The sequence below is a fragment of the Gigantopelta aegis genome, chromosome 6, assembly GCF_016097555.1.
Source record: "Gigantopelta aegis isolate Gae_Host chromosome 6, Gae_host_genome, whole genome shotgun sequence".
Classification (NCBI taxonomy): Eukaryota; Metazoa; Mollusca; class Gastropoda; order Neomphalida; family Peltospiridae; genus Gigantopelta; species Gigantopelta aegis.
This window is the reverse complement of record NC_054704.1, coordinates 5,870,334-5,895,224: the sequence shown is the minus strand read 5'-3', so window position 1 is coordinate 5,895,224 and position 24,891 is coordinate 5,870,334. Positions and strand designations below refer to the sequence as shown.

At 37.9% G+C, this 24,891-nt stretch overlaps 1 protein-coding gene across 1 annotated transcript in view; it reads right to left on the bottom strand.

Annotated features, from left to right (window-relative positions):
* Nucleotides 1-3,228: 3,228 nt before the first annotated feature.
* The window catches only part of LOC121376459 (uncharacterized peptidase C1-like protein F26E4.3), a 38,897-nt gene continuing 17,234 nt past the window's right edge, over nt 3,229-24,891 (bottom strand). The window contains exons 2-10 of the mRNA XM_041504333.1: nt 13,347-13,413; nt 11,514-11,624; nt 10,604-10,836; nt 9,944-10,094; nt 5,943-6,105; nt 4,935-4,980; nt 4,566-4,689; nt 4,109-4,154; nt 3,229-3,655 (exon numbers count right to left, since the gene is read on the bottom strand). Coding sequence (XP_041360267.1) covers nt 3,359-3,655; nt 4,109-4,154; nt 4,566-4,689; nt 4,935-4,980; nt 5,943-6,105; nt 9,944-10,094; nt 10,604-10,836; nt 11,514-11,624; nt 13,347-13,413 — 1,238 coding nt within the window. The 3' untranslated portion in view covers nt 3,229-3,358. The remainder of the gene's footprint in view (nt 3,656-4,108; nt 4,155-4,565; nt 4,690-4,934; nt 4,981-5,942; nt 6,106-9,943; nt 10,095-10,603; nt 10,837-11,513; nt 11,625-13,346; nt 13,414-24,891) is intronic.

Below are 24,891 nucleotides of genomic sequence, written 5' to 3'. Positions count from 1 at the left end.
TTACACATTGTTATAGAGAATACAACTAATATTGTGGTTAGAATGTTGGAAATATGTGGTGACAAGGTATCACTACAAATTATTATAGAGAGTTCAACTAATATTGTGGTTAGAATGTTGGAAATATGTGGTGACAAGGTATCAGGACAGCTAATTTTGCCCGAATATGATGTTTTGCTTTAGCCTGGGGGTGGGGTGACGGGAGGAGGGAGTTGCCCCCCCCCCCCCCCCCCCCCCCCGCCTCGTACGCGTATGTTTATATCCACACATTAGTCTGAGTCAAGCAAGTTTCGTCCAGTAGGTTTTCATTCGGGCCGGCATAAGCTGTAGCTTGCCGGATCGAATGTCCGGCAGGAATTTCGACCCCTGCATTGTAAATAAAATACTTGACTGGCTGACGGAGCCTGTCCACAGCGCCACCTGTTGTTGTTTGCATTGATACCACGTTGATACAAGTTCTGTAACCGCAGCAACTGAGACAATATCTTTTATAATGTCATGCAAATCTAACGAATGCTGTGGACCCTGCTATTAACAACACCTTAAAGGGACAGACCCTAGTTTTTAAACTAAGGCATACTTTTCACTTGGACCCTAGTTTCAACCCGTCAAAATGGACACTACGTTTGGTTAATTTACAAACCTGTAACAAATTTTGATACAACCGAGTGAAACGAGAGAGTGTGACGTTGACATACCCTTAAAAATAGACTAAAACGCGACTCAGTAATCGTTACTTCTCAGACGCACGTGCGTTTTTAAAAATATGAAAAGTGCATTTTGTGATATTACAAACACCAGGATGACCAGAAACACTTCGGTTGTACGAAAATTGATATCTAAACAATAAAATATAAGTAATGTTTGATTTCAGTGATCATAAACGACCCTAATAGTGAAAAATATGCCTTAGTGTTTAAAAACTAGGGTCTGTCTCTTTAATAACAACGACCTGTCTATACATAACCTGTCAGTTGAAGAAAGAACAAAAGACAAACACATTTTAATAAAAAAAAGACACACATATTAATCGTAAAGAAAGCGGTACAATATAAATTTACATTTGAACTATTTGTTCGTGCTAATAGAATAACTCGAACATTCTTGCACATACTACGTACGGTTGACTGCTGGGTCAGATATATTTTTTACTGTTTTACACACTACAAAACAGACGCATGCGTGTATTGTTACAACATGCTGTCCTTTGCCCCATTCCACAAAACCATCGTATAATTAAGATCATTGTACAAACCTACAGTCGCGATCATATCATTTGGCAATCTCACTATCCTTTTGTCCTATTCAGATCATTTTCATTTTTCATTTCATCTTATTTTCGTGCTTATATCCAATTCAGGTTCAAGCACGCTGTCCTGTGCTCTTCTGTCCAGGACAGTGGGTTAGTTGTTTAGTGGTAGGTGAGGGAGAAGAGGGTGTAGTGGCCTTACACCTACCCATTGAGCCCTTAAGAACTCGCTCTGGATTGAAGTCGGTACCGGGCTGCGAACCCTATACCTACCAGCCTGTAGTCCGATGGCTTAACCACTGCGCCACCGAGGCCGGTTCAATTCATTTAGGTCAGTCTCACGGAAATATGGGAGACAACTCGTATGGCTTCGATTATCAAATGGCGAATTTACTCGCTGATTCCGATACCAACGAAAAAAGAAAGAAATGTTTTATTTAACGACGCACTCAACACATTTTATTACGGTTATATGGCGTCAGATATAGGGTTAAGGACCACACAGATTTTGAGAGGAAACCCGCTGTCGCCACTAAATAGGCTACTCTTTCCGATTAGCAGCAAGGGATCTTTTATTTGCGCTTCCCACAGGCAGGATAGCACAAACCATGGCCTTTGTTGAACCAGTTATGGATCACTTGTCGGTACAAGTGGTTTACACCTACCCACTGAGCCTTGCGGAGCACTCACTCGGGGTTTGGAGTCGGTATCTGGATTAAAAATCCCATGCCTCGACTAGGATCCGAACCCATTACCTACCAGCCTGTAGACCGATGGCCTAACCACGACGCCACCAAGGCCGGTCGATACCAACGAATACACCCAACATGTTCCTAATAGAAGGTAAGTACGGCTTTGCTTACGACAGTATTCGCTATGGTTACATTGTGAGACGGTTGTAATGCTTCCGTGTGTTAAGCGTAAGTAAACACTGGCTGCAAGTCACTGCAATAAACCGTAGCTACGTTCTCTTTGTGGATCATAGCCCACGCAGTATAAAACAATACACGATATAAATTATAACATTTCCTGTCATGGACGGAGAAGCCGGCCAAGGCCGGCTCTTGTGCCCACGACAGGCTACAACAGCTTGTTCTGAATGTGCACGTAAAACCCTATGACCTGACCTGACCTTAAATTATAACAGGTTCTACTACAAACATCTTTACATGCATATAAAACTCGTGACCGAAAGTCAAAAATACTTAAGCCTTTTACTTTGTATCATTTGTTCTACTATTACCCTATGAATTCTAACAAACAAGTTGTTATTGTCTATATTGTAAATTTTGTTGTAAAAGTATGTTGACAGACAAATGGTAACACATTACATATATAGGCTAATAGAGCAACGCATTTTACAAGCTGTCCGATATTTACACACATATATAGGCTAATAGAGCAACGCATTCTACAAGCTGTCCGATATTTACACACATATATAGGCTAATAGAGCAACGCATTCTACAAGCTGTCCGATATTTACACACATATATACATACACATGTATATATGAATCGTAGATGCCCTTTTATTGGTGCCATTTTATATATTTGTTTCTGTTACATAGAATATTATCAAAAACTGGGGTGGGCCATAAGCCCCTTTTCGGCTCCAAAACCTTTGTGTTCAAATCTGTAACATACGATTGGATTGGTCAAACATTAATCCCAGAAAACAGGACTGAGTTCAGTCAGACCGATCAGATGAACGTCCGATAGACTGGTGTATGCGCTTCACGTTAAACCGAATGACCATTTCGGGAACCAATCAAAATAGTTTGCAAACGTTATCTAGAAACGGGTGGCTGAACTTAGAGCTGGACACATTTTTAGTTTTGATTCAGCCATAGTGTTCTTACAATGTGACCCAATCGCTTATTACAAATCATTACTGACAAACGAACCGTGAGAATGCACCTTAATTTGTCCGCCATCCAAAAAGGTAGATAATATCAAACGGTATCCACACACATAATGTACGTATATCACAATTTAATTTATTACCTACACTTTACACACACATATATGACATGTATAGTACCAGAGTAACGTATAGAATATAATTCGTAAAAACATAAAAAATACACATTTTGTATTGTATTATTAATTATAATTTTTCAAATAGTTTTTTCTTTTGCTTTTTATGTTTTTTCTTGTGCCTCCGACATCTTCCACCGTTTCTACGTCGTTGTTTACGTCCACAAGTTCTCAAACTGCGGAATTTTTTCCCAGAAGATATTCGCCGTCGTCGATTGCGCTGCAGTAATCGTCGAAGCCTGACGTCACCAGTGACCTTACCCCACGCGCCAATGACGTAAGATTCGATGTCACTTTCATTGACTCCGCGTGCAATTCGAAAGTATCCATTTTCACCCCAGTCGGTGCCCCAAGAGTTGGCACAAATCTGCAACAGAATAGAACACTGTACAGTACAAACACTTTGTTTTTAGTTTTTAAAAAGACTGCAAATATTTGGCCCATATTAAAAGGCAGATCAAGAGAGCATACACCGGTAGCTACACTCCCTCTAGATTCGTGCATAAAAGAGGCGGGCTAAGATGAGGTGTGTGTATGGGGGGGGGGGGGGGGGGGGAGGGCGAAAAACGCCCGAATTTCTAGGGAAGCTCGGGACATACTCGCATGACATTTGTGAAAACTAGATGACCTGAAATACATTTGGGGGGGGGGGGGGAGGGGGACATTCTACAAGTAAAATTGGTCATGACAAACAACTACATCTGCCCTTGCATATTCCAAAACTACAAAGGATAAACCAATGTATTACAATAGGAATAATTCTACTATACAAAGACACAAGGAAACAAAGATGGACAAAGAAAAATCTGAAGTTACTTACCCAGTATTTGTTAATGTCCCCTTGTGGTGTCCTTTCAACGCCCCATCTGAAAAATAGTAACAACTGTCAGTAATAACTATTCAGTAATCATCATCATGACTATCATCACCACCACCATCATTACCACCACCACCACCACCACCATCAACATCATCACCACCACCACCACCACCACCACCATCACCACATACATTATGATCGTCTATATATCATCATCATCATCATCATCATCGTTATCATCATCACCATCAACACTACGAACATTCTGATCGTCAACATCATCATTATCATCGTTGTCGTCATCATCATTACTATCATCGCCATCACAATTATCAGTAGCATCAACATCACCATCGTTATCGTCGTCACCATCAACAACAACAACAACAACACTACTATCATCATAATGATGATCTCCATCGTCATCTGAAGCACTGTGTCTACACGCAGTACTTACCCGATGATTCTGACTGAGTGGTATCCCGACAGCCTGTTCTCCGGCGCCTCGTCACGTGACAGGTTCGAGTAGCGGTACACTCCACTCTTGTACATGTAGAAATCCTCCTTCACCTGGAACGTGGCTGAAACAATCAATCAACAGGTTGGTCAGCTAGTTTATACACGTTGTATAATTGGGTGGTCTCCTTACGTGGAACACCTGACAACATTGTCCATAAGCAGGATAGTCCTTTCACGGTTTTTAATATACCCGTCTTGAGAAACAGGTTAAAATCTCATTGCGGTAGAAATAATAAACATATGAATTGTTCATGGATACAAATACAAGATTGAAAAGGAGAAACAAAATGCTATAAATAATACATACCTTGAACTGGCCCATTGTCCATAACTTCTTTCATAATTTCTCTTTCCTTAGAAAAAAAGAAAGAAAGAAAAGAAAACCATCAGTATAAAAAATTACATGATTAGTTACAGAATAAAACATTTTGGCTAGACATCACAAGTATAAGAGGAGTTGTCGTGTAAGGTTTTTCCTGCCTACCAAATACTATAATTGGTATTAAATGTGCTTACTTGTGGAAATGCTAATAATTTAATTTCCAATTCAATTCAATTCTTTATTTGCCTTGAGCTTTACGGCTCATCGGCGCAACATACATAGGATATGATACATAAGAAGGCTGCAGAGTTTTAACAGTACATCATAGTGCAGGAGAACATGGACATAGTTAAAATAGCATTCATAAACATGCAAATACACATTGTTTTATCGTACCAATAAAGTGGATCTTAGTTAATAACATTCAGAGAGGTATTTAGTTTGTTTATTTAGTTCTTTAATATTCTGTCCACTTAATAGTGTTATTAATTTATAGGTAGATGGCTTCTTCCCATAATACATTTTAATATATTTTCTTCTAATATGATCATAAGTAGGACATTCTAATAAAACATGATATTCGTCTTCCACTTTGTTTAAATTATAATATAAGCAAATTCGTTCTTGTCTTTCTTACTGTACAGTTGTGTTAAGAGTATACGAATAGATTTAGGAATATATTTTTGTAAATAGTACTGCAAACATAAATGATCAACAATATGTTTATATCAAATACATTTTGGTGAACTGTTTAACATACACCATACATTTTGTGTCGCCTGATCAAAATTACGTGTTTCAATTAATGACAACAAGACTTTATCGTTTTCATAATTTAATTTCCAGACTTGTAAGAGGCGTGGTCTTTAGTGTCCATGCCCACCAGACTAAATAACAATTTCCAGAGAAGTCGTGGCCTCCTGGACGTAACTTTGTAAGAGGTGTGGTCTTTAGTGTCCATGCCCACCAGACTAAAATAACAAATATACTTACTAATGGTCGTAACCTGTACGGAGGCGTGGCCTTGTAGCGTTTTTCTATCTTGTAAATGGCTCCACTCGGACACGTGCCCTGCCTCTGTCTGGGCGCGATCTGACAGTCTCCTGCCTTCGTCGTCTGTCCACTGGTGTACGGGTAGCACGCCTCGGTCACAACACTGCAAGGAGGGAAGGAGGGAAGGAAGGAATGTTTTATTTAGCGACGCACTCAACTCTTACTTTATTACAATGATATGGTGTCGGACATACGGTTAAGGACCACACAGATAATGAGAGAGGAAACCCTCTGTTGCCACTCCATGGGCTACTCTTTCCGATTAGCAGCAAGTGGTCTTTTTTGTGCAGCATCCAACAGATAGAATAATATATACCACGCCCTTTGATACACCAGCTGTGGAGCACTGGTTGGAACGAGACCTATCCCAATTGACCCACCGACGAGATCGATCCCAGACCGATCGCACATCAGGTTCACGAGCGCTTTGCCACCGGGATACGTCCCGTCCTCGATCACTACACTGATGAAGTTAGTAAAACTGAATCCTCGAGTTATTATCAGCATCACGATGGAAAATCGCAAACACAAAATTCAATTACAAGATTAGTTTGAATATATTAAGTCTAAATATTATTATTATACTTGTTTTGTTTTCACTTGGTGAAACATGACAGTAGAAACACGAAGACATTATTGCCAACTATGAATGCGTTGGATAAAATCTGCATAAAATAAAAACGAGAAATAAAAATACAACAAAAAGGAATAAGTATTTGATCGTTAAAGACAAATATACACAGTACTCATCAACAACAACTGCAAAATGTTACCATGTTCTACTGGCTGACAGTACCACTATCACATAAAACATATGTTCTACAAGCTGTCAGTGCCACAATCACATAAAACATATGTTCTACAAGCTGACAGTACCACTATCAAATAAAACATATGTCCCACTGACTGACAGTACCGCAATGAAATGAAACACATGTTCTACTAGCTGACAGTACCGTAATCAAATAAAACATATGTTATACTAGCTGACAGTACCGCAATCAAATAAAACATATGTTATACTAGCTGACAGTACCGCAATCAAATAAAACACGTTCTACTAGCTGACAGTACCTTAATAAAATGAAACACATGTTCTACTAGCTGACAGTACCATAATAAAATGAAACACATGTTCTAATAGCTGACAGTACCGTAATAAAATAAAACACATGTTCTACTAGCTGACAGTACCGCAATAAAATGAAACACATGTTCTACTAGCTGACAGTACCGTAATCAAATAAAACATATGTTATACTAGCTGACAGTACCGCAATCAAATAAAACATATGTTATACTAGCTGACAGTACCGCAATCAAATAAAACACGTTCTACTAGCTGACAGTACCTTAATAAAATGAAACACATGTTCTACTAGCTGACAGTACCATAATAAAATGAAACACATGTTCTAATAGCTGACAGTACCGTAATAAAATAAAACACATGTTCTACTAGCTGACAGTACCGCAATAAAATGAAACACATGTTCTACTAGCTGACAGTACCGTAATCAAATAAAACATATGTTATACTAGCTGACAGTACCACAATCAAATAAAACACGTTCTACTAGCTGACAGTACCTTAATAAAATGAAACACATGTTCTACTAGCTGACAGTACCGCAATAAAATGAAACACATGTTCTACTAGCTGAGAGTACCGTAATAAAATAAAACACATGTTCTACTAGCTGACAGTACCGCAATCAAATAAAACATGTTCTACTAGCTGAGAGTACCGTAATAAAATGAAACACATGTTCTACTAGCTGACAGTACCGCAATCAAATAAAACACATGTTCTACTAGCTGAGAGTACCGTAATAAAATAAAACACGTTCTACTAGCTGACAGTACCACAATCAAATAAAACATATGTTATAATAGCTGACAGTACCGTAATACAATAAAACACATGTTCTACTAGCTGACAGTACCGCAATAAAATGAAACACATGTTCTACTAGCTGAGAGTACCGTAATAAAATAAAACACAAGTTCTACTAGCTGACAGTACAGTACTGTAGTCAAATAAAACACATGTTCTACTAGCTGACAGTACTGCAATCAAATAAAACATATGTTATACTAGCTGACAGTACCGCAATCAAATAAAACATATGTTATACTAGCTGACAGTACCGCAATCAAATAAAACATATGTTATACTAGCTGACAGTACCGCAATCAAATAAAACACGTTCTACTAGCTGACAGTACCTTAATAAAATGAAACACATGTTCTACTAGCTGACAGTACCATAATAAAATGAAACACATGTTCTACTAGCTGAGAGTACCGTAATAAAATAAACACATGTTCTACTAGCTGACAGTACCGCAATCAAATAAAACATGTTCTACTAGCTGAGAGTACCGTAATAAAATGAAACACATGTTCTACTAGCTGACAGTACCGCAATCAAATAAAACACATGTTCTACTAGCTGAGAGTACCGTAATAAAATAAAACACGTTCTACTAGCTGACAGTACCACAATGAAATAAAACATATGTTATAATAGCTGACAGTACCGTAATAAAATAAAACACATGTTCTACTAGCTGACAGTACCGCAATAAAATGAAACACATGTTCTACTAGCTGAGAGTACGGTAATAAAATAAAACACATGTTCTACTAGCTGACAGTACAGTACTGTAGTCAAATAAAACACATGTTCTACTAGCTGACAGTACTGCAATCAAATAAAACATATGTTATACTAGCTGACAGTACCGCAATCAAATAAAACATATGTTATACTAGCTGACAGTACCGCAATCAAATAAAACATATGTTATACTAGCTGACAGTACCGCAATCAAATAAAACACGTTCTACTAGCTGACAGTACCTTAATAAAATGAAACACATGTTCTACTAGCTGACAGTACCATAATAAAATGAAACACATGTTCTAATAGCTGACAGTACCGTAATAAAATAAAAAAACATGTTCTACTAGCTGACAGTACCGCAATAAAATGAAACACATGCTCTACTAGCTGAGAGTACCGTAATAAAATAAACACATGTTCTACTAGCTGACAGTACCGCAATCAAATAAAACATGTTCTACTAGCTGAGAGTACCGTAATAAAATGAAACACATGTTCTACTAGCTGACAGTACCGCAATCAAATAAAACACATGTTCTACTAGCTGAGAGTACCGTAATAAAATAAAACACGTTCTACTAGCTGACAGTACCACAATCAAATAAAACATATGTTATAATAGCTGACAGTACCGTAATAAAATAAAACACATGTTCTACTAGCTGACAGTACCGCAATAAAATGAAACACATGTTCTACTAGCTGAGAGTACCGTAATAAAATAAAACACATGTTCTACTAGCTGACAGTACAGTACTGTAGTCAAATAAAACACATGTTCTACTAGCTGACAGTACAGTACTGTAGTCAAATAAAACACATGTTCTACTAGCTGACAGTACTGCAATCAAATAAAACATGTTCTAATAGCTGACAGTACCACAATCAAATTAAACATGATCTACTAGCTTACAGTACCACAACCAAATTAAAAACAAATTCTACTAGCTGACAGTGCCACATTAAAACAAAACACATGTTCTACTAGCTGACAGTACCGCAATCAAATAAAATACATTTTCTACTAGCTGACAGTACCGCAATCAAATAAAACACGTTTTACTAGCCGACAGTATCGCAATGAAATAAAACACGTTTTACCAGCTGACAGTACCGCAATCAAATAAAACATATGTTCTACTGGCCAACAGTGCTACAATCAATTAAAACAAGAGACGTGTTAAGATCAGCATTACGGATCTAACCAACACCTCTCTTACTCCATTAATAAATCTTATGTCAATTATGCAAACGGAATTTAGAGACTGATGTCATGGATACAAAACAGCCATTGTTGTTTTTGTTTTTACCCTCGTTTCCTAAGATACCACCACGCCCTGTCGAGATAACCTCCTTCACAGCCCAACTGCTTGTCGACATCACACGAGAGCATGTGTTGGGGAGACAACTCGTCCTTGATAGCGCCCTCTGACTCGATGGAGAGACGATCTGAAGCGACGGCTGTGGAGAACAGTTAAAAACTTAATCATTATTTATATCCACGCTGATGCTGAGAATCAACATAGAATTACGGCTCCTATAGACTGGATGCGGCGCGTGCGTGCGGTCCCACTCAGACGCACACATCGCACACATCCAGTCTAGACGCTCTCGTTGAAACAAATGTAAGGCAAATAAAGAATTGAAATGGAAAATATAAGCCTTTAATCAGTTTGACGTTAATTTGAATTAAATAATTTATCCTCTTGGGTACAGCAAAATAACAGCTATTTAGAAATTAAAAACAACAACAACAACAACAACAAAAAAACCATCGATGAATAATATAAATAAATATTTGACAAGATAGTTTTTAGAATATATATATTAAAATGTAATATATGCATGAAACAAGAAATAGTCATTAAAGTAAGTATATTTTGGTTTTGCGTCATTTCTATAAAATCTATAAAAGCTGCGTGTTTGGAAGCGATCTTTACGTCAACGACTTTTGCAATTCGTTCGTTTACCTGTAGAAGAAAAGGCCCATGATGCACCGCAGTTTCCTTGATCCATGACTGGATGAATAAGGTCCTTCCACTTAACACGTGCGTCAAATGACTCCGGAATCACTTCATCTAGTTTGACCCGGATGGGAGTCATGCGCACAACGTTCACTTCTAGCGGAAACGTACCAAGACGATATTTGACACCATCTTGTAACGAAAGCCCCCATAGGCTGGAATAGTTTGCGGCTTTCCAACTGAAATATAATTATTATTCACTAAAAATTAACATTTCTGACTCTTTTAAGCGATATGCGTCTGACGACATAAATAGTCAGTGCAGAAACAACTTTGTCAGCGACAGTAACTAGGTCACACCAAAGCTACAACAAAATACATCTAATAATACTTTTGCCCCCCCCCCCCCCCCCCCGAGAACCTCCTCTTAGGATTTTGATCAGGGTACGGCCCTGCTTACTGTATTATCCAATGTTAATGATATGACCATTGTGCACGCAGTATGTCGGTTGGAAAGTGAGGATATATATGTTTGTTGTTTGTTTATACTATCTTCGTGCGTATATCTAATTAAGATTCAAACACGCTGTCCTGGGCACACGCCTCGGCTAGTTGGGCTGTCTGTCCAGGACAGTGAGGCTAGTGGTGTGTTTGTTAATGGTTAGTAAGGTTATATAATTATAAAATGTTCATTTATTTACATATTGTTATAATGTATAAATAAATAAATAAATAAATACATTAAAAGTAATAATAACGAAAGAAAGAAAATAACAAATAAATACATATATAAACAAAGGAAAAATATATAAAGTAAAATATATTTTTGTTATAACAAAAGTAAAAGAAAGCACAACTTTTGTCACTTAGCACATCATTTAACTGATGTACTACCAAGTGACGCGAACTCACTGACCTGTGCCCCCCGTGGTTTACGGCGTCGATCTTGGACGGTCTTATCAGACAGACGTCATCAGCACAGCGCCACTCGTAACGTCTAGGGGGACCGGCGTACACCTCACATATACTGAAATAACCGTACACTCCATTCAATATGTACTGAAATAACCGTACACTCAATTTGACATATACTGAAAGAATCGTACACCCCATTTGACATATACTGAAATTATCGTATTCCATTGAACATGTACTGGAATAACCGTTCACTCCATTTGACATATACTGAAATAATCGTACACTCAATTTGACATATACTGAAAGAATCGTACACTATATTTAACATATACTGAAAGAATCGTACTTCATTTAATATGTACTGAAATAACCGTACACTCCATTTGACAAATACTGAACAAAATTGTATACTCCGTTTGATATATATATTTGATATATACTGAACCAATCGTACACTCCATTTGATATATACTGAAATAATCGTACACTACATTTGACACATACTGAAATAATCGTACACTACATTTGATATATACTGAAATAATTATACACGCAATTTGTCATATACTGAAATAATACTACACCCTATTTGACGTATATTAAAATAATCGTATATTCTATTTGAAATATACTGAAATAATAGTACACTCCGTTTGACATATACTGAAATAACCGTACACTCTGATTGACATACACTGAAATAACAGAACACCGCATTTGACAAATACTAAAAATACAGTCCATTAGACATGAACTGAATTAATCGTACACTCACCTTTGGCACATACTGGAATAACATATTTTGACATACACCTGTACCGAAAAAATAACATTCATTTTGACATACACGAAATAATTATACACCCCTTTGACATATATATATATATATATAATATATATATATATATATATATATATATATATATATATATAGATATATGTACTGAATATATATATATATATATGTATATATATAATATATATATATTATATATATATATATATATATATATATATATATATATATATATATATATATATATATATATATATATATATATATATATGTATATATATAAGATATATATATGTATATATATATATATATATATGTATATTATATATATATTTATATATATATATATTATATATATATATAATAATAATATAATAATAATAACCAGCTAACAACCTATATATATCGGCTTTATCCTGCATTCGCCCTAAGTAAGATACAACTGGTTATTTTATTTGCCCTACAATCTTACGTAATACTAAAACTAATGAAATGAACCGTTTTGTTTCATAAGCTTATCGTACTATACACAGTAGGTCCACGGGAACCGATTACCTTATCATTTCGGTTTGTATACAAACAATCAGTTCGTCAATTATGCCAAGACGCTGACGATATTTAAAATTCAGATTCATTTACTTAATGAATTTTTTAAAACATATTAATTGCCCATTTTACGCTTAAATAACATATATATATATATATCGTATAATTATATTAGTTAAATACTGCATTTTCAGGGAAGTTCAGAGTTCGGGGGGAGGGATGTGTACCCCCTTTGATCCGCGTCTGCACTTCATTGGACTTAGCACGAGACACAGCAATACAAAACGAATCTTAAATCGAATACACCCCCGACTTTCAGAAAGCCGCATACCACTGAACGCTTTCTCACCAATATGCTATGTAGTTGTGTCTACGTCGACACAGATGTACCGCAGCTGTATAGTGTAGGCCATGGTGATATTTCGCATATAATACAACACTACAATATCACCTTTTTAATTCACTTATCTCCCCTGGGCTCATATTTACCATTCATTGCAGTTGTCTTGTAACTTTTCACCCGGGTTGAATGTTATCCCATCCTTCACGCAGTCATCTGAAAGAAGCAATAAAAAACATCTTTAAAATATATACCCACAAGTTTTCTTTATCTGCTTCTATGTACAAGTCAGGAGTCAAAAATAAAGTTTGACAAAGCTGTAATATTATTATACTAGGTAGGGCTCAGTGGCCTTACACTGGCCTTCCCGAAAAACATAACCGCCGTGTAGATAGCCAGCTCACAGTCCCTTCTATGTTAAGTGACAAAGATGGCGGCCTCATTTGCCGTTGTATTTATAGAATTCATCTTTGTACGCAATATGTAGCACGGTGTGTGTTCGGCAGTCGACTGGACATGAGTGCAATATTATCTATTGTTTACTAGATCTGAAATACATTTATTTTATTTCCTATTTCAGAATTATCTTTTGTCTTTAAGAACTATACACAAGTGCAATACGTATTGTACTACTACAGCTTGGTCTTGAGAGGTATAAATCACTTCACAGTCAATATGAACTACCTTATCAGGGCCGTAGCTAGCGAGGGTGGGGGTGGGGTGTCGGTGGGCAAGGGGGGTGGGGCAGCCCCCCAAAAACCCCACCGGAAAGCATTATAGAAACTTAAAGAAAATTCTCTTCTTAACCGTTTAAGGAGTTTTAGACTATTAACTACTCAGTTGCCCCCCTCGCAACAAAACATCGCAGCTACGGCCCTGCTTATGTGCATGGTGTTACACACTCTATCATTTATGATGTGCTATACCAGTATTTCAGAATGGTCTGAGAAAATATACCTTATTAAAAACAAATCTTTCAAAAAATTCAAATAAACAACTTTTTTCAAAGTGCTGTGACAATATTATTTAGTCAACATTCGTTGTAGCAAATGTATAGTTTGGGGCAAAATGCAATTCCACATATTATATTTTTAATGGCAGTTATCTCTAATTGATAATAATTATCTGTTTGGTCCTTAATCATTTGTCGGACCCCATATCACCGTATTTAAAATGTGTTGAGTGCGTCGTTAACTAAAACACTATTTTGTTCCTCTAATTGATACATAAATCTTTTAACCTGTATGGTTGACCCTTTTTGTTTCTTTCTTGTTGGTTTTTGTTTGTTTACCGGCCTCGGTGGCGTCGTGACAGGCCATCGGTCTACAGGCTGGTAGGTACTGGGTTCGGATCCCAGTCGAGGCATGGGATTTTTAATCCAGATACTGACTCCAAACCCCGAGTGAGTGTTCCGCAAGGCTCAATGGGTAGGTGTAAACCACTTGCACCGACCAGTGATCCATAACTGATTCAACAAAGGCCATGGTTTGTGCTATCCTGCCTGTGGGAAGCGCAAATAAAAGATCCCTTGCTGCTAATCGGAAGAGTAGCCCATGTAGTGGCGACAGCGGGTTTCCTCTCAAAATCTGTGTGGTCCTTAACCATATGTCTGACCCATATAACCGTAAATAAAATGTGTTGAGTGCGTCGTTAAATAAAACACTTCTTTCTTTTTTGTTTGTTTGTTATTCTTACAGCAGTTATTGGGTTACAATTTTAAAACAAATCGTGTTATTTTATTATATTATATATATATATATATCTTTTTGTGATGAGACAACGACAAATTCGTAATGGAGTATATTACACAATTTAAATTCGCCCGTTTCTCTTTCTAACTGTAACAACTGTATGTTTGTGAACTGTACCGATCAATGTTTTGCCGCGGAGACGTATAACCAGACATAACCCGTGCAAGATAACTTTCTAACTGTAACAACTGTATGTTTGTGAACTGTACCGATCAATGTTTGCCGCGGAGACGTATAACCAGACATAACCCGTGCAAGAAAACTTCCTAACTGAGCCCAGCTAACCAACCGGAAATACATTATCATTATTGTTATCATCTTTCCTTGCCGCCAGGTGGCGGGATCAGCGCAGGGCACAATGGAGCATTGTAAACGACAAACACGTGACGTATATGTGGAGAATTTATCAATACCTCATGGACAGGAATTGTTCTATTTACTTTCCCTTTGTACTGCCGCTGTGTAAATCACACAGCTCTTGAGGTGGGTTATATTCGTATCATCTTGAGATATATAATATTATTCTTACAATACAGCTGGGCGTAAAGCTTCATTTGCATATGTTAGTCGTAGACAGTTTTAGAATGAAATATTTCAAACGTGTTGATCTCAACATGGTTGATTTATGAAAGAAATGTTAAATCAATGATATACTAAGAAGCAGAAAACCGCAGTTTAGGGTGGATTAATAACAAACAGAGCTGTACGATATCTAGTGGGACCAACGGGGGTCAGTATTACAGAAGAGTGCCTGTTTAGTCTTAACAGGATCGAATTGCACAGAATTAAATGTCTTTGTCTGGATAGCTGCATCCATAGATGTTCATCTCCGTGCATATAATATAAAAACAACAACACAATAACGACACCCCCCCAAAAACAAAACAAAAAAAACAACAACAAAACAACAACAACAACAACAACAAAAACAACAACCCCATAACAAAAACAAAACAAAAACAAACCCCAAACAAAAACAAAAACAAAAACAAACAAAAAAACCCTAAAAAACAACCAATCCCCCCCCCAAAAAAAAACCCAAACAAAAACACCTCCGAATTTCCCCTCAAAACCCCATCCCAAACAAACAAAAAACAACAACAACAACAACAACAAAACAAAACCAAAAACCAAAAAACAAACAAGCAACAAAAACAACAAACAATAACCTTTAAATTAAAAAACAAATTAAATCAAAATTTTAATTTAATATATTTGATTTAAAACCCCCCACCCCAAAACAACAACGTGTATTGAGATGAACATTCGTAGATTTAACTATAAACCAAATTCCATTGATGGAGCTGAAAGAAATATTTAACGCCGCCGCCGCCGCCGGAAAAGTAATCCTATGTCTGGTAAAGGCGAGACAAACATGGACTTTTTTGTTAGGCTGTAAGACCTTATATTAATGTATTCTGGTTCTTGTTTTACTACGACCATCTAGCTCTGTTTGCCTAGGTACGGCACTGACAATGCACCAAAACTAATCAGTTTATTTTTGTACAGGTTTATTAAGATATTGCATGTTAGTATATATTTTAGAGCTGTCAAAATCCTGTCGCACTGAATTATTAAACTAACGTACCTCGTGGTATTTAATACTGTTAAGATATCACTTTTGTTTAACGATATCACTAGAACACATTGGTTAATCAGTCATCCGCTATTGGATATCAAAGAATTGGTAATTCGAATACCCGCTACATTTTCTCATTAGCTACAAGGGATCTTTTATGTGCACTTTCCTTCAGACAGAACAACACATACCACAGCCTTTGATATACTAGTCGTAAAGCACTGTTTAGGACAGAAAAACCAATCAGAGAATGTGTGTTCTACCAACTGAGCTAACTCCCTACCGTCAGGATGTCAAGTTAAGTGCCATTAAATGTATTTTGTCAGAGACTGCAGGAGCCCTGACTATCATGCAATTTGCGCTAACAGCTCGTGTCTCATACAACTGTCAGTGTTAGGACAGATGTGATGCTGGCTTCCACTCTAGTGTTGAAGTGTAGGCTGAGTACAGCATCACACTATATGACCCATCACCTTTAACAGTACACACACTACCACTATACAACATTTGTTAATCAAAGTGAAATTCCAGTTGAAAATCCCCCCCCCCCTCCCCACCTCAACTTTCCCCTCCCTATAATTTAACAACTATATTTATAATTCACAATTTGAACATTAATGTTGTAAAAATAATTATAATTATAAATAACTAATTATACAAGAATGATCAGTTTCCGACAATTTCATGACAATAATGACATCTGAAACGTACGAACGCTAAAGGTTATTTTGTTTAACGACACCACTAGAGCACATTGATTTAATTGGTTAATTCAACTATCGATAACTATCGCAATTGTTTGCTCAACTATCGATAGTTTCGACAGTATGCATAGTGAAATATGGTCTACGACCAACGCACGATTTCTTTCCTAGTGACATTATTACAAATATCCAAGTACAAACACGAACATACGTACATACGCACGCACACGCACACACACACACACACACACACACACACACACACAATATATAGATATTCATACATTAATACATACATTATACATACATACATGCATACATGCATACATACAATACAATACAATACAATACAATACAATACATACATACATATTTGAAGACAGGTATCGTTCGTTGCTCTGTTTCGGTGGTTGTGTCGTTTGTGCGCAACAGTACGCACATTTGAATATTTTTTACGATGGTTTGACTTTTGTATGGGGAAAGTAAACAAATGTCTGTCATATTCACAGAAATTTTAGTAAAAATAAAGTTAAAACGAACAAAGAAAGCAAGATTGAACTTTACCTACTCAGAAATACGGCACATTTCTTAGTACCTTTTTTATGATTTTCAAATACTGTAATTTGTAACAAATAATTTTAAAAGCTATTTCTGTCTGTTCTCAGCTGTACTGGTTATTGAAGTCGCACAATTGTCGCACCATTATCACGGCGTCTGCTGGTAAAAATATCTTTACAGATACTTGCGAAAAATATGTGGTCCTTATATGTTTTAACATAAATATCTTTTTTGATATCTGTTTATATATTTATTAAAACTCAGAATGCACCTTATATTTTTTAACCAAACATTTTTACCATTATAACCATTCATTTCCTCAACATATAACACGATTGCAAGACATCATAATGGTTATATTCGTTTTCCTAAAATGTTGTCTGTTAACATTGGTTCTCGAGGGCTCCATTTTTTAATTTGCTAATTTGCCTTAAAATATTGTTTTATAAATTATTATAAGTGCATGTTTTGTTGAACAACATACAGGTTTTGATAAAAGACTGAAAAAATTTGTGTTGGAAAATGTTTGCTGTAAGCTATACCATTAAACGTATCACCCACTGAAAAAGGTTACGTAGTAAGCAATATTTACTGCTGATGCATGCTAGTTTTTGACGCACGTGCAGTAAACTGAGCTACTTAGAGGCCAGTTTAGTGCTCATGTGAAGCGTAGAAATACTAATAAAAAGGTAGGTACATGTATTTGAAAACAACTGTCTGTTTATAAGTATTGATATGCTTTAGAACCGAATGTTTATGCTCACCGAAACTGGTCCACCCATGATAAATAGTTTTGAGAAATACAATTCATATTACTGTTATCAAGCGACTTAAGAATTCACAATACTATTGCAATAGTACTATCGCTATTACAGTACTATCATAGTAGTATTTTAACTATCGCAATACTATTGCAATAGTACTATCGCTATTACAATACTATCACAGTAGTATTTTAACTATCGCAATACTATTGCAATAGTAAAACTGAACGCAACAGTCACCCCTAAACTCGACTGGTTTCTCGCTAACAACTCGACTGGTGTTTCTTTAACAATTCGATTGGTTACTACTCTAGTACAGGGTACTTATTTAACGTCAAGCACATCTAACCAGGCGAGTGAAATTTTCCTGACGATAAAGAAGATAATCAAATTGATATGCACATGTTATAAACGTGCACTGCATGTTTCGGGGGGTAGACGACGGGCGAAACCTATTTCTTATGACGACGGAAAGGTCACACAGGCGAATAACAGGAAATGACGTCCAGACACGCGCAGGTTTTTGTATATCGAAATGTATCGACCGATGTCTTGGGTTCACAGATATAAACTTGCATCTACAAAAGGTAACTTTCCCCGTGGACCCAGCATGTGAGAGGTTTGCTGTTAAGTGATACAATACAGAAATACCCCAGGGAACAGTGTGGACACGCCTATCCAATTGCATCCACACTGTTTTAAGGGTCGTAGTTACCGGAGACGAGTCGCAATAAGGACCCGTTGTAGATACCTGTAGTTTGAAACTAAATTTACAATATACTATACGAATATTCCAAACAATTAAACATTTTATTATTTTTGTTATAATTTCTACCCAACGTTTTTACAGCAACCAGCAGCCTTTGTCAGGAAACATAATTTTCCTATGAAATGTCCATCTTCACTTAAGAATAGCAATTTAATATAATGTTATAATGATTATATTAAGCAGCTATTCACATTACATAGACGTTTAAGTTAAAGTTAAAATAAATTAAAGTTTGTTTTGTTTAACATTACTACAGCACATTGATTTATTGTCAGATATATGGTAAATTTGACTCGTACTCTTCAAAGGAAACTCGCTGCAATTTTTATGTATGTGTATATGAGTATGTGTGTTTGTGTGTGTGCGTGTGCGTGTGCGTGTGCGTGTGTTCGAGAGAGAGAGAGAGAGAGAGAGAGAGAGAGAGAGAGAGAGAGAGAGAGAGAGAGAGACAGAAGTTTGAATGTTTCGTTGTGCGTTTCGCAGTTGAATAGTTACGTTTTCAGCTATCGTTGTTTGTTCAAATGTCGCTTGGACTGTAGGGAATGTAGTGAGTTAACTAACAGTTGTCCCACACCCCTTAATACAACACGGCTGAGATTCGCCTCACAGCGGGCGCGTGGCCTCACACAGTGTGCGGTGTGCTGCCTACCTTGAGGAGCGCTCGTATGGAAACACAAACCTGGCCTACACTAGGTGAACATACGGACACCAACAGAAAAATGTATTAGATTTAAAAGTTGGTACAAGTTTAATATATTAATATGGATTCTCTTTGTCCATCTGTTTCTGTCTCCTTCTGTATCGGGGGGGGGGGGGGGGGGGGGGTTGGGGGTGGACGTAGCCTAGTTGTAAAGTGTTCGCTTGCTCCGCAGTCGGTTTGGGATCGATCCCCGTCGATGGGCCCATTGAGCTATTTCTCGTTTAGTTTAACGACACTATTAGAGCACATTGATATATTAGTCATCGGCTACTGGATGTCATAAAGTTGATAATTCTGTCAAGACATATAGTCCTAGAGGAAACCCGCTATATTTTGTTTAATAGTAGCTTAGGATCTTTTAAATGCACCTTCCCACAGACAGGATGGTACATGCCACGACCTTTGATATGTCAGTCGTGGTGCACTGGCTGTAACGAGAAATAGCCCAATGTGCCACCGACAGGGATCGATCCTAAACCAACCGTGCATCAGGCAAACGCTCTACCCCTAAGCTACGTTTCGCGCTTTATTCTCCACATGTTTGGAAACAGAGTATAAAATGCCTGACTGCTTTGTAGCATGCGATATACACAGTTCTTGAATAAGACATAGTGACGACCGTGAACGCCAGAAAAGATAACAGAATTACCGAATATAACCAAAGTAGTCGTGTATAAACCTATTGGGGCGGTGTAGTCGTGTATAAACCTATTGGGGCGGTGTTCAGCCGATATCTTCGTCTTGTAAGATTCACGTGGCTTTTTTTACCCTCGTTCCGACAATCAGTGATTACAAAACGGAAGACGATAAACTCAGTATTAATAACACCAGGGACTGCTATTACACCTGCATTTGGGGATCATATTAATCTTGTCTGAGTGCACAATTACAGAGCACCTTCTTATCTGACTCGCAGATTGACGACAATGAAAGAGAGTGTCTGTTTATCGATACCCCAGCACATTTAGTCAGTGGCTATTAAAATGTCAGACGCATGCTGATTGTCTAACATAATCTTCAATATGAGACACACCCCTGAAAAACCCCACACACCAAACAACATCAAAAACACTTACACATATCAACTTCGCCACAGACCGGGCAGCCAACAAACCACAATTCTGCTTACATACTATCGAAGGTAAAAACACGTCCATCCCAATAATCATCTCTGACATATATCGGTTGTATGAATCAGGACGAAAGGGGGTGGGGATGGGGGTGGCGTACTGTGGGTTACAGGACAGTCAGCACATACCACTGCCTTTATATATCAATCCGGTAGCCGGTAATTTTCGCTTCTCAAGATAAATCCCCTATTTTAATCCAAAGTGACATACCGTAATAAATATCATACTAAAAATTAAAATAATTAAAACCCTCCCGAAACATTAAAAAAGAGATTGGCAGAGAAAACTGGCAAAAGCTATGAGAGGTATTTCTTTGCTGCGTCAAATAAGGAAAACATTAACAAAGATAGGCCATATTTGTTTAAAGAAAAAAAAAACAGAGAAAGAGAAAAGTGAAGACTAAGGAAACGCACCCTCCAGCTTGATGACTGGTGTATATTTTTGTGTGTAACGCTCGAAGACTCGGAATACCTTTGTCAGCGATTTCTATACCGCATCGTGAATCAAGCGATATTTTGTGCAACATTTGTTAGACAACCTCCTGACATTTTCTCACGCTCAAGGAACGGGCACTGTGTAACTCCCTCAGTGTTGCAGACACTTGGCATTTCGTGCTATCTGGATGGAACAATTTGCCTATTGCTTACCGTTACGGTATGCGACTAGGCGCATGTGGGGCACAATAATGCGGCGAAATACCACTGTTTGACACTGCGTGGGCCGACGAAACACCTGATGTGACCACAAAGTGGGTCAGTTATCGTTCATAATTGCTCGACCATCTGCGATGATCATATCAGGTTTAACAGCACAGTGGCCATATTATTTGGTAGGTGCTGAGTTCGTATCCCACCAACGGTTGTATTAAGACAGACAGTCCGAACAGCCTCGAGCCTGTACTGACACAGACAGTCCGAACAGCCTCGAGCCTGTACTGAGACAGACAGTCCGAACAGCCTCGAGCCTGTACTGAGACAGACAGTCCGAACAGCCTCGAGCCTGTACTGAGACAGACAGTCCGAACAGCCTCGAGCCTGTACTGACACAGACAGTCCGAACAGCCTCGAGCCTGTACTGACACAGACAGCCCGAACAGCCTCGAGCCTGTACTGACACAGACAGCCCGAACAGCCTCGAGCCTGTACTGAGACAGACAGCCCGAACAGCCTCGAGCCTGTACTGACACAGACAGCCCGAACAGCCTCGAGCCTGTACTGAGACAGACAGCCCGAACAGCCTCGAGCCTGTACTGAGACAGACAGCCCGAACAGCCTCGAGCCTGTACTGAGACAGACAGTCCGAACAGCCTCGAGCCTGTACTGACACAGACAGCCCGAACAGCCTCGAGCCTGTACTGAGACAGACAGTCCGAACAGCCTCGAGCCTGTACTGTACAACAATTTATTTTTTTATTTAAAAAAACACAAAAAACAACATCAACTGGATATAAAACAATAATTTATTTGAACAATACAACATTCCTTTGCTAATCAGAACTTAGGCAAAAGTAGTTTCAACCCAAAAAGCTATATATTTTTTTTATCAGTGACAGAAAATATTAAAAATTTATCTAGCCATCATATCTTTCCAATATATATATATATTAGCCGTGTGTCTAAAACGAGCTGAATATGAACACGTTTATCTCTAGACCTCTGTATCGACAGATGACCCAAGGAACACCATTCTTCCTCCAACAACAACAGTTCAAGTAAGGTGACAGCTAATATTTGACACTAAGCTTAATCAAGATTTGTCGAAGGATATCATAGTGTGTAAACAACTTAGTTGGGATCATTGTAAAGTGTTATTTAATCCTGCTGTTACACATATCAAGTTGGCAAAGACTATAAAACTGATCGACAGCCTATCAAGAATAGAGCCAAGAGGATTAAAAACAAATTCTCCAAGAGAGGAAAGAAAGAAATGTTTTATTTAACGACGCACTCAACACATTTTATTTACGGTTATATGGCGTCAGACATATGGCTAAGGACCACACAGATTTTGAGAGGAAACCCACTGTCGCCACTACATGGGCTACTCTTTCCGATTAGCAGCAAGGGATCTTTTATTTGCGCTTCCTACAGGCAGGATAGCACAAACCATGGTCTTTGTTGAACCAGTTATGGATCACTGGTCGGTGCAAGTGGTTTACACCTACCTATTTGAGCCTTGCGGACCACACACTCAGGGTTTGGAGTCGGTATCTGGATTAAAAATCCTATGCCTCGACTGGGATCCGAACCCAGTATCTTCCAGCCTGTAGACCGATGGCCTAACCACGACGCCACCGAGGCCGGTCCAAGAGAGGTAAACAGTCGATATTTTTGTTATAATACGGATTAGGTACGGATCTGTAAACGTTACTCGTGTACTTCAGAACGTGTTTATATTTGTGTAATGCAAGCTATGTTCTGTTACAATGGCCACCTGAACAATGGCACATGCACATGGCATTTTCATATGAGATCAGGTCCCAATGTACGAAATCAATTCCTATTGCCGGTGATCTTAACGTTTACTAATAAAACTGATATAAGCGGCGCATCAACACACCCAGGCAGTACAGCAATAAAACTGATATAAGCGGCGCATCAACACACCCAGGCAGTACAGCAATAAAACTGATATAAGCGGCGCATCAACACACCCAGGCAGTACAGCAATAAAACTGATATAAGCGGCGCATCAACACACCCAGGCAGTACAGCAATAAAACTGATATAAGCGGCGCATCAACACACCCAGGCAGTACAGCAATAAAGCTAATATAAGCTGCGCATCAACACACCCAGGCAGTACAGCAATAAAACTGATATAAGCGGCGCATCAACACACCCAGGCAGTACAGCAATAAAAAGTGTGACACCTCACATTTAATCTACCTGCATGAAAATGGGGGGTGGGGGATGGATTTGCATGAATGGTGTTATTTTTGTTGAAAATCGCAATTTAATTTTTGGGAGTACCCTGTGCTGGTTCCAAACTCTAGTGTTTACTTCATAAGAACTGTATACTCACTAAACGTGTATTTAGTTATTGACAATGGATAATCGTATTTGCACAAATAATCAATGTCACATATTACTGCCAATCAGAGACACAGCTACTTTTACTCCAACTTTGACATGGAACTTTCGTCTGTGGTACAATGCAATCAGCAGTCTCAAACCCCTTTCGGATTTTCCTATTTGACCCGCTCCTTCATTCCATTGATTCATTTCGTTCATATGCCTACATTCAGTTGAAAACAAAGTTTCTATTATTTAACATCACGAGAACATTGATATATTAATCATCGGCTGTCAATCATTGGATGTCAATCATTTGTTAATTTGACATATTGAAGTTTAATATGTTAGTATTAAACTGGTTTATTTTAGTATTTTTATGTGTGCTGGGAGACCACAGTGCTGTGCATGTTTGCCGAGATATTTCCCCTTTCTTCTCTCTCTTTCACCTTGTGCCACATCATACCCAGACGTGGTTTTGAAAACTTTTTCTCACCGTTTTTTAAAATTAGTAATTGTTTTATATTATTTCTGCTGTTTTCTTTTCTAAAATAGTTAACTCTTCTTTATTATGCCGCCAGTACGGAGAAGTACGAGAGAGTTGAGTCGTCGCACACGCACGACGGGATATATTAATCATCGGCTATTGGATGTCAAACATCTGGTAATTTGACATATATAGTCTTAGAGAGGAAACCCACTACATTGTTTCATTAGCAGCAAGG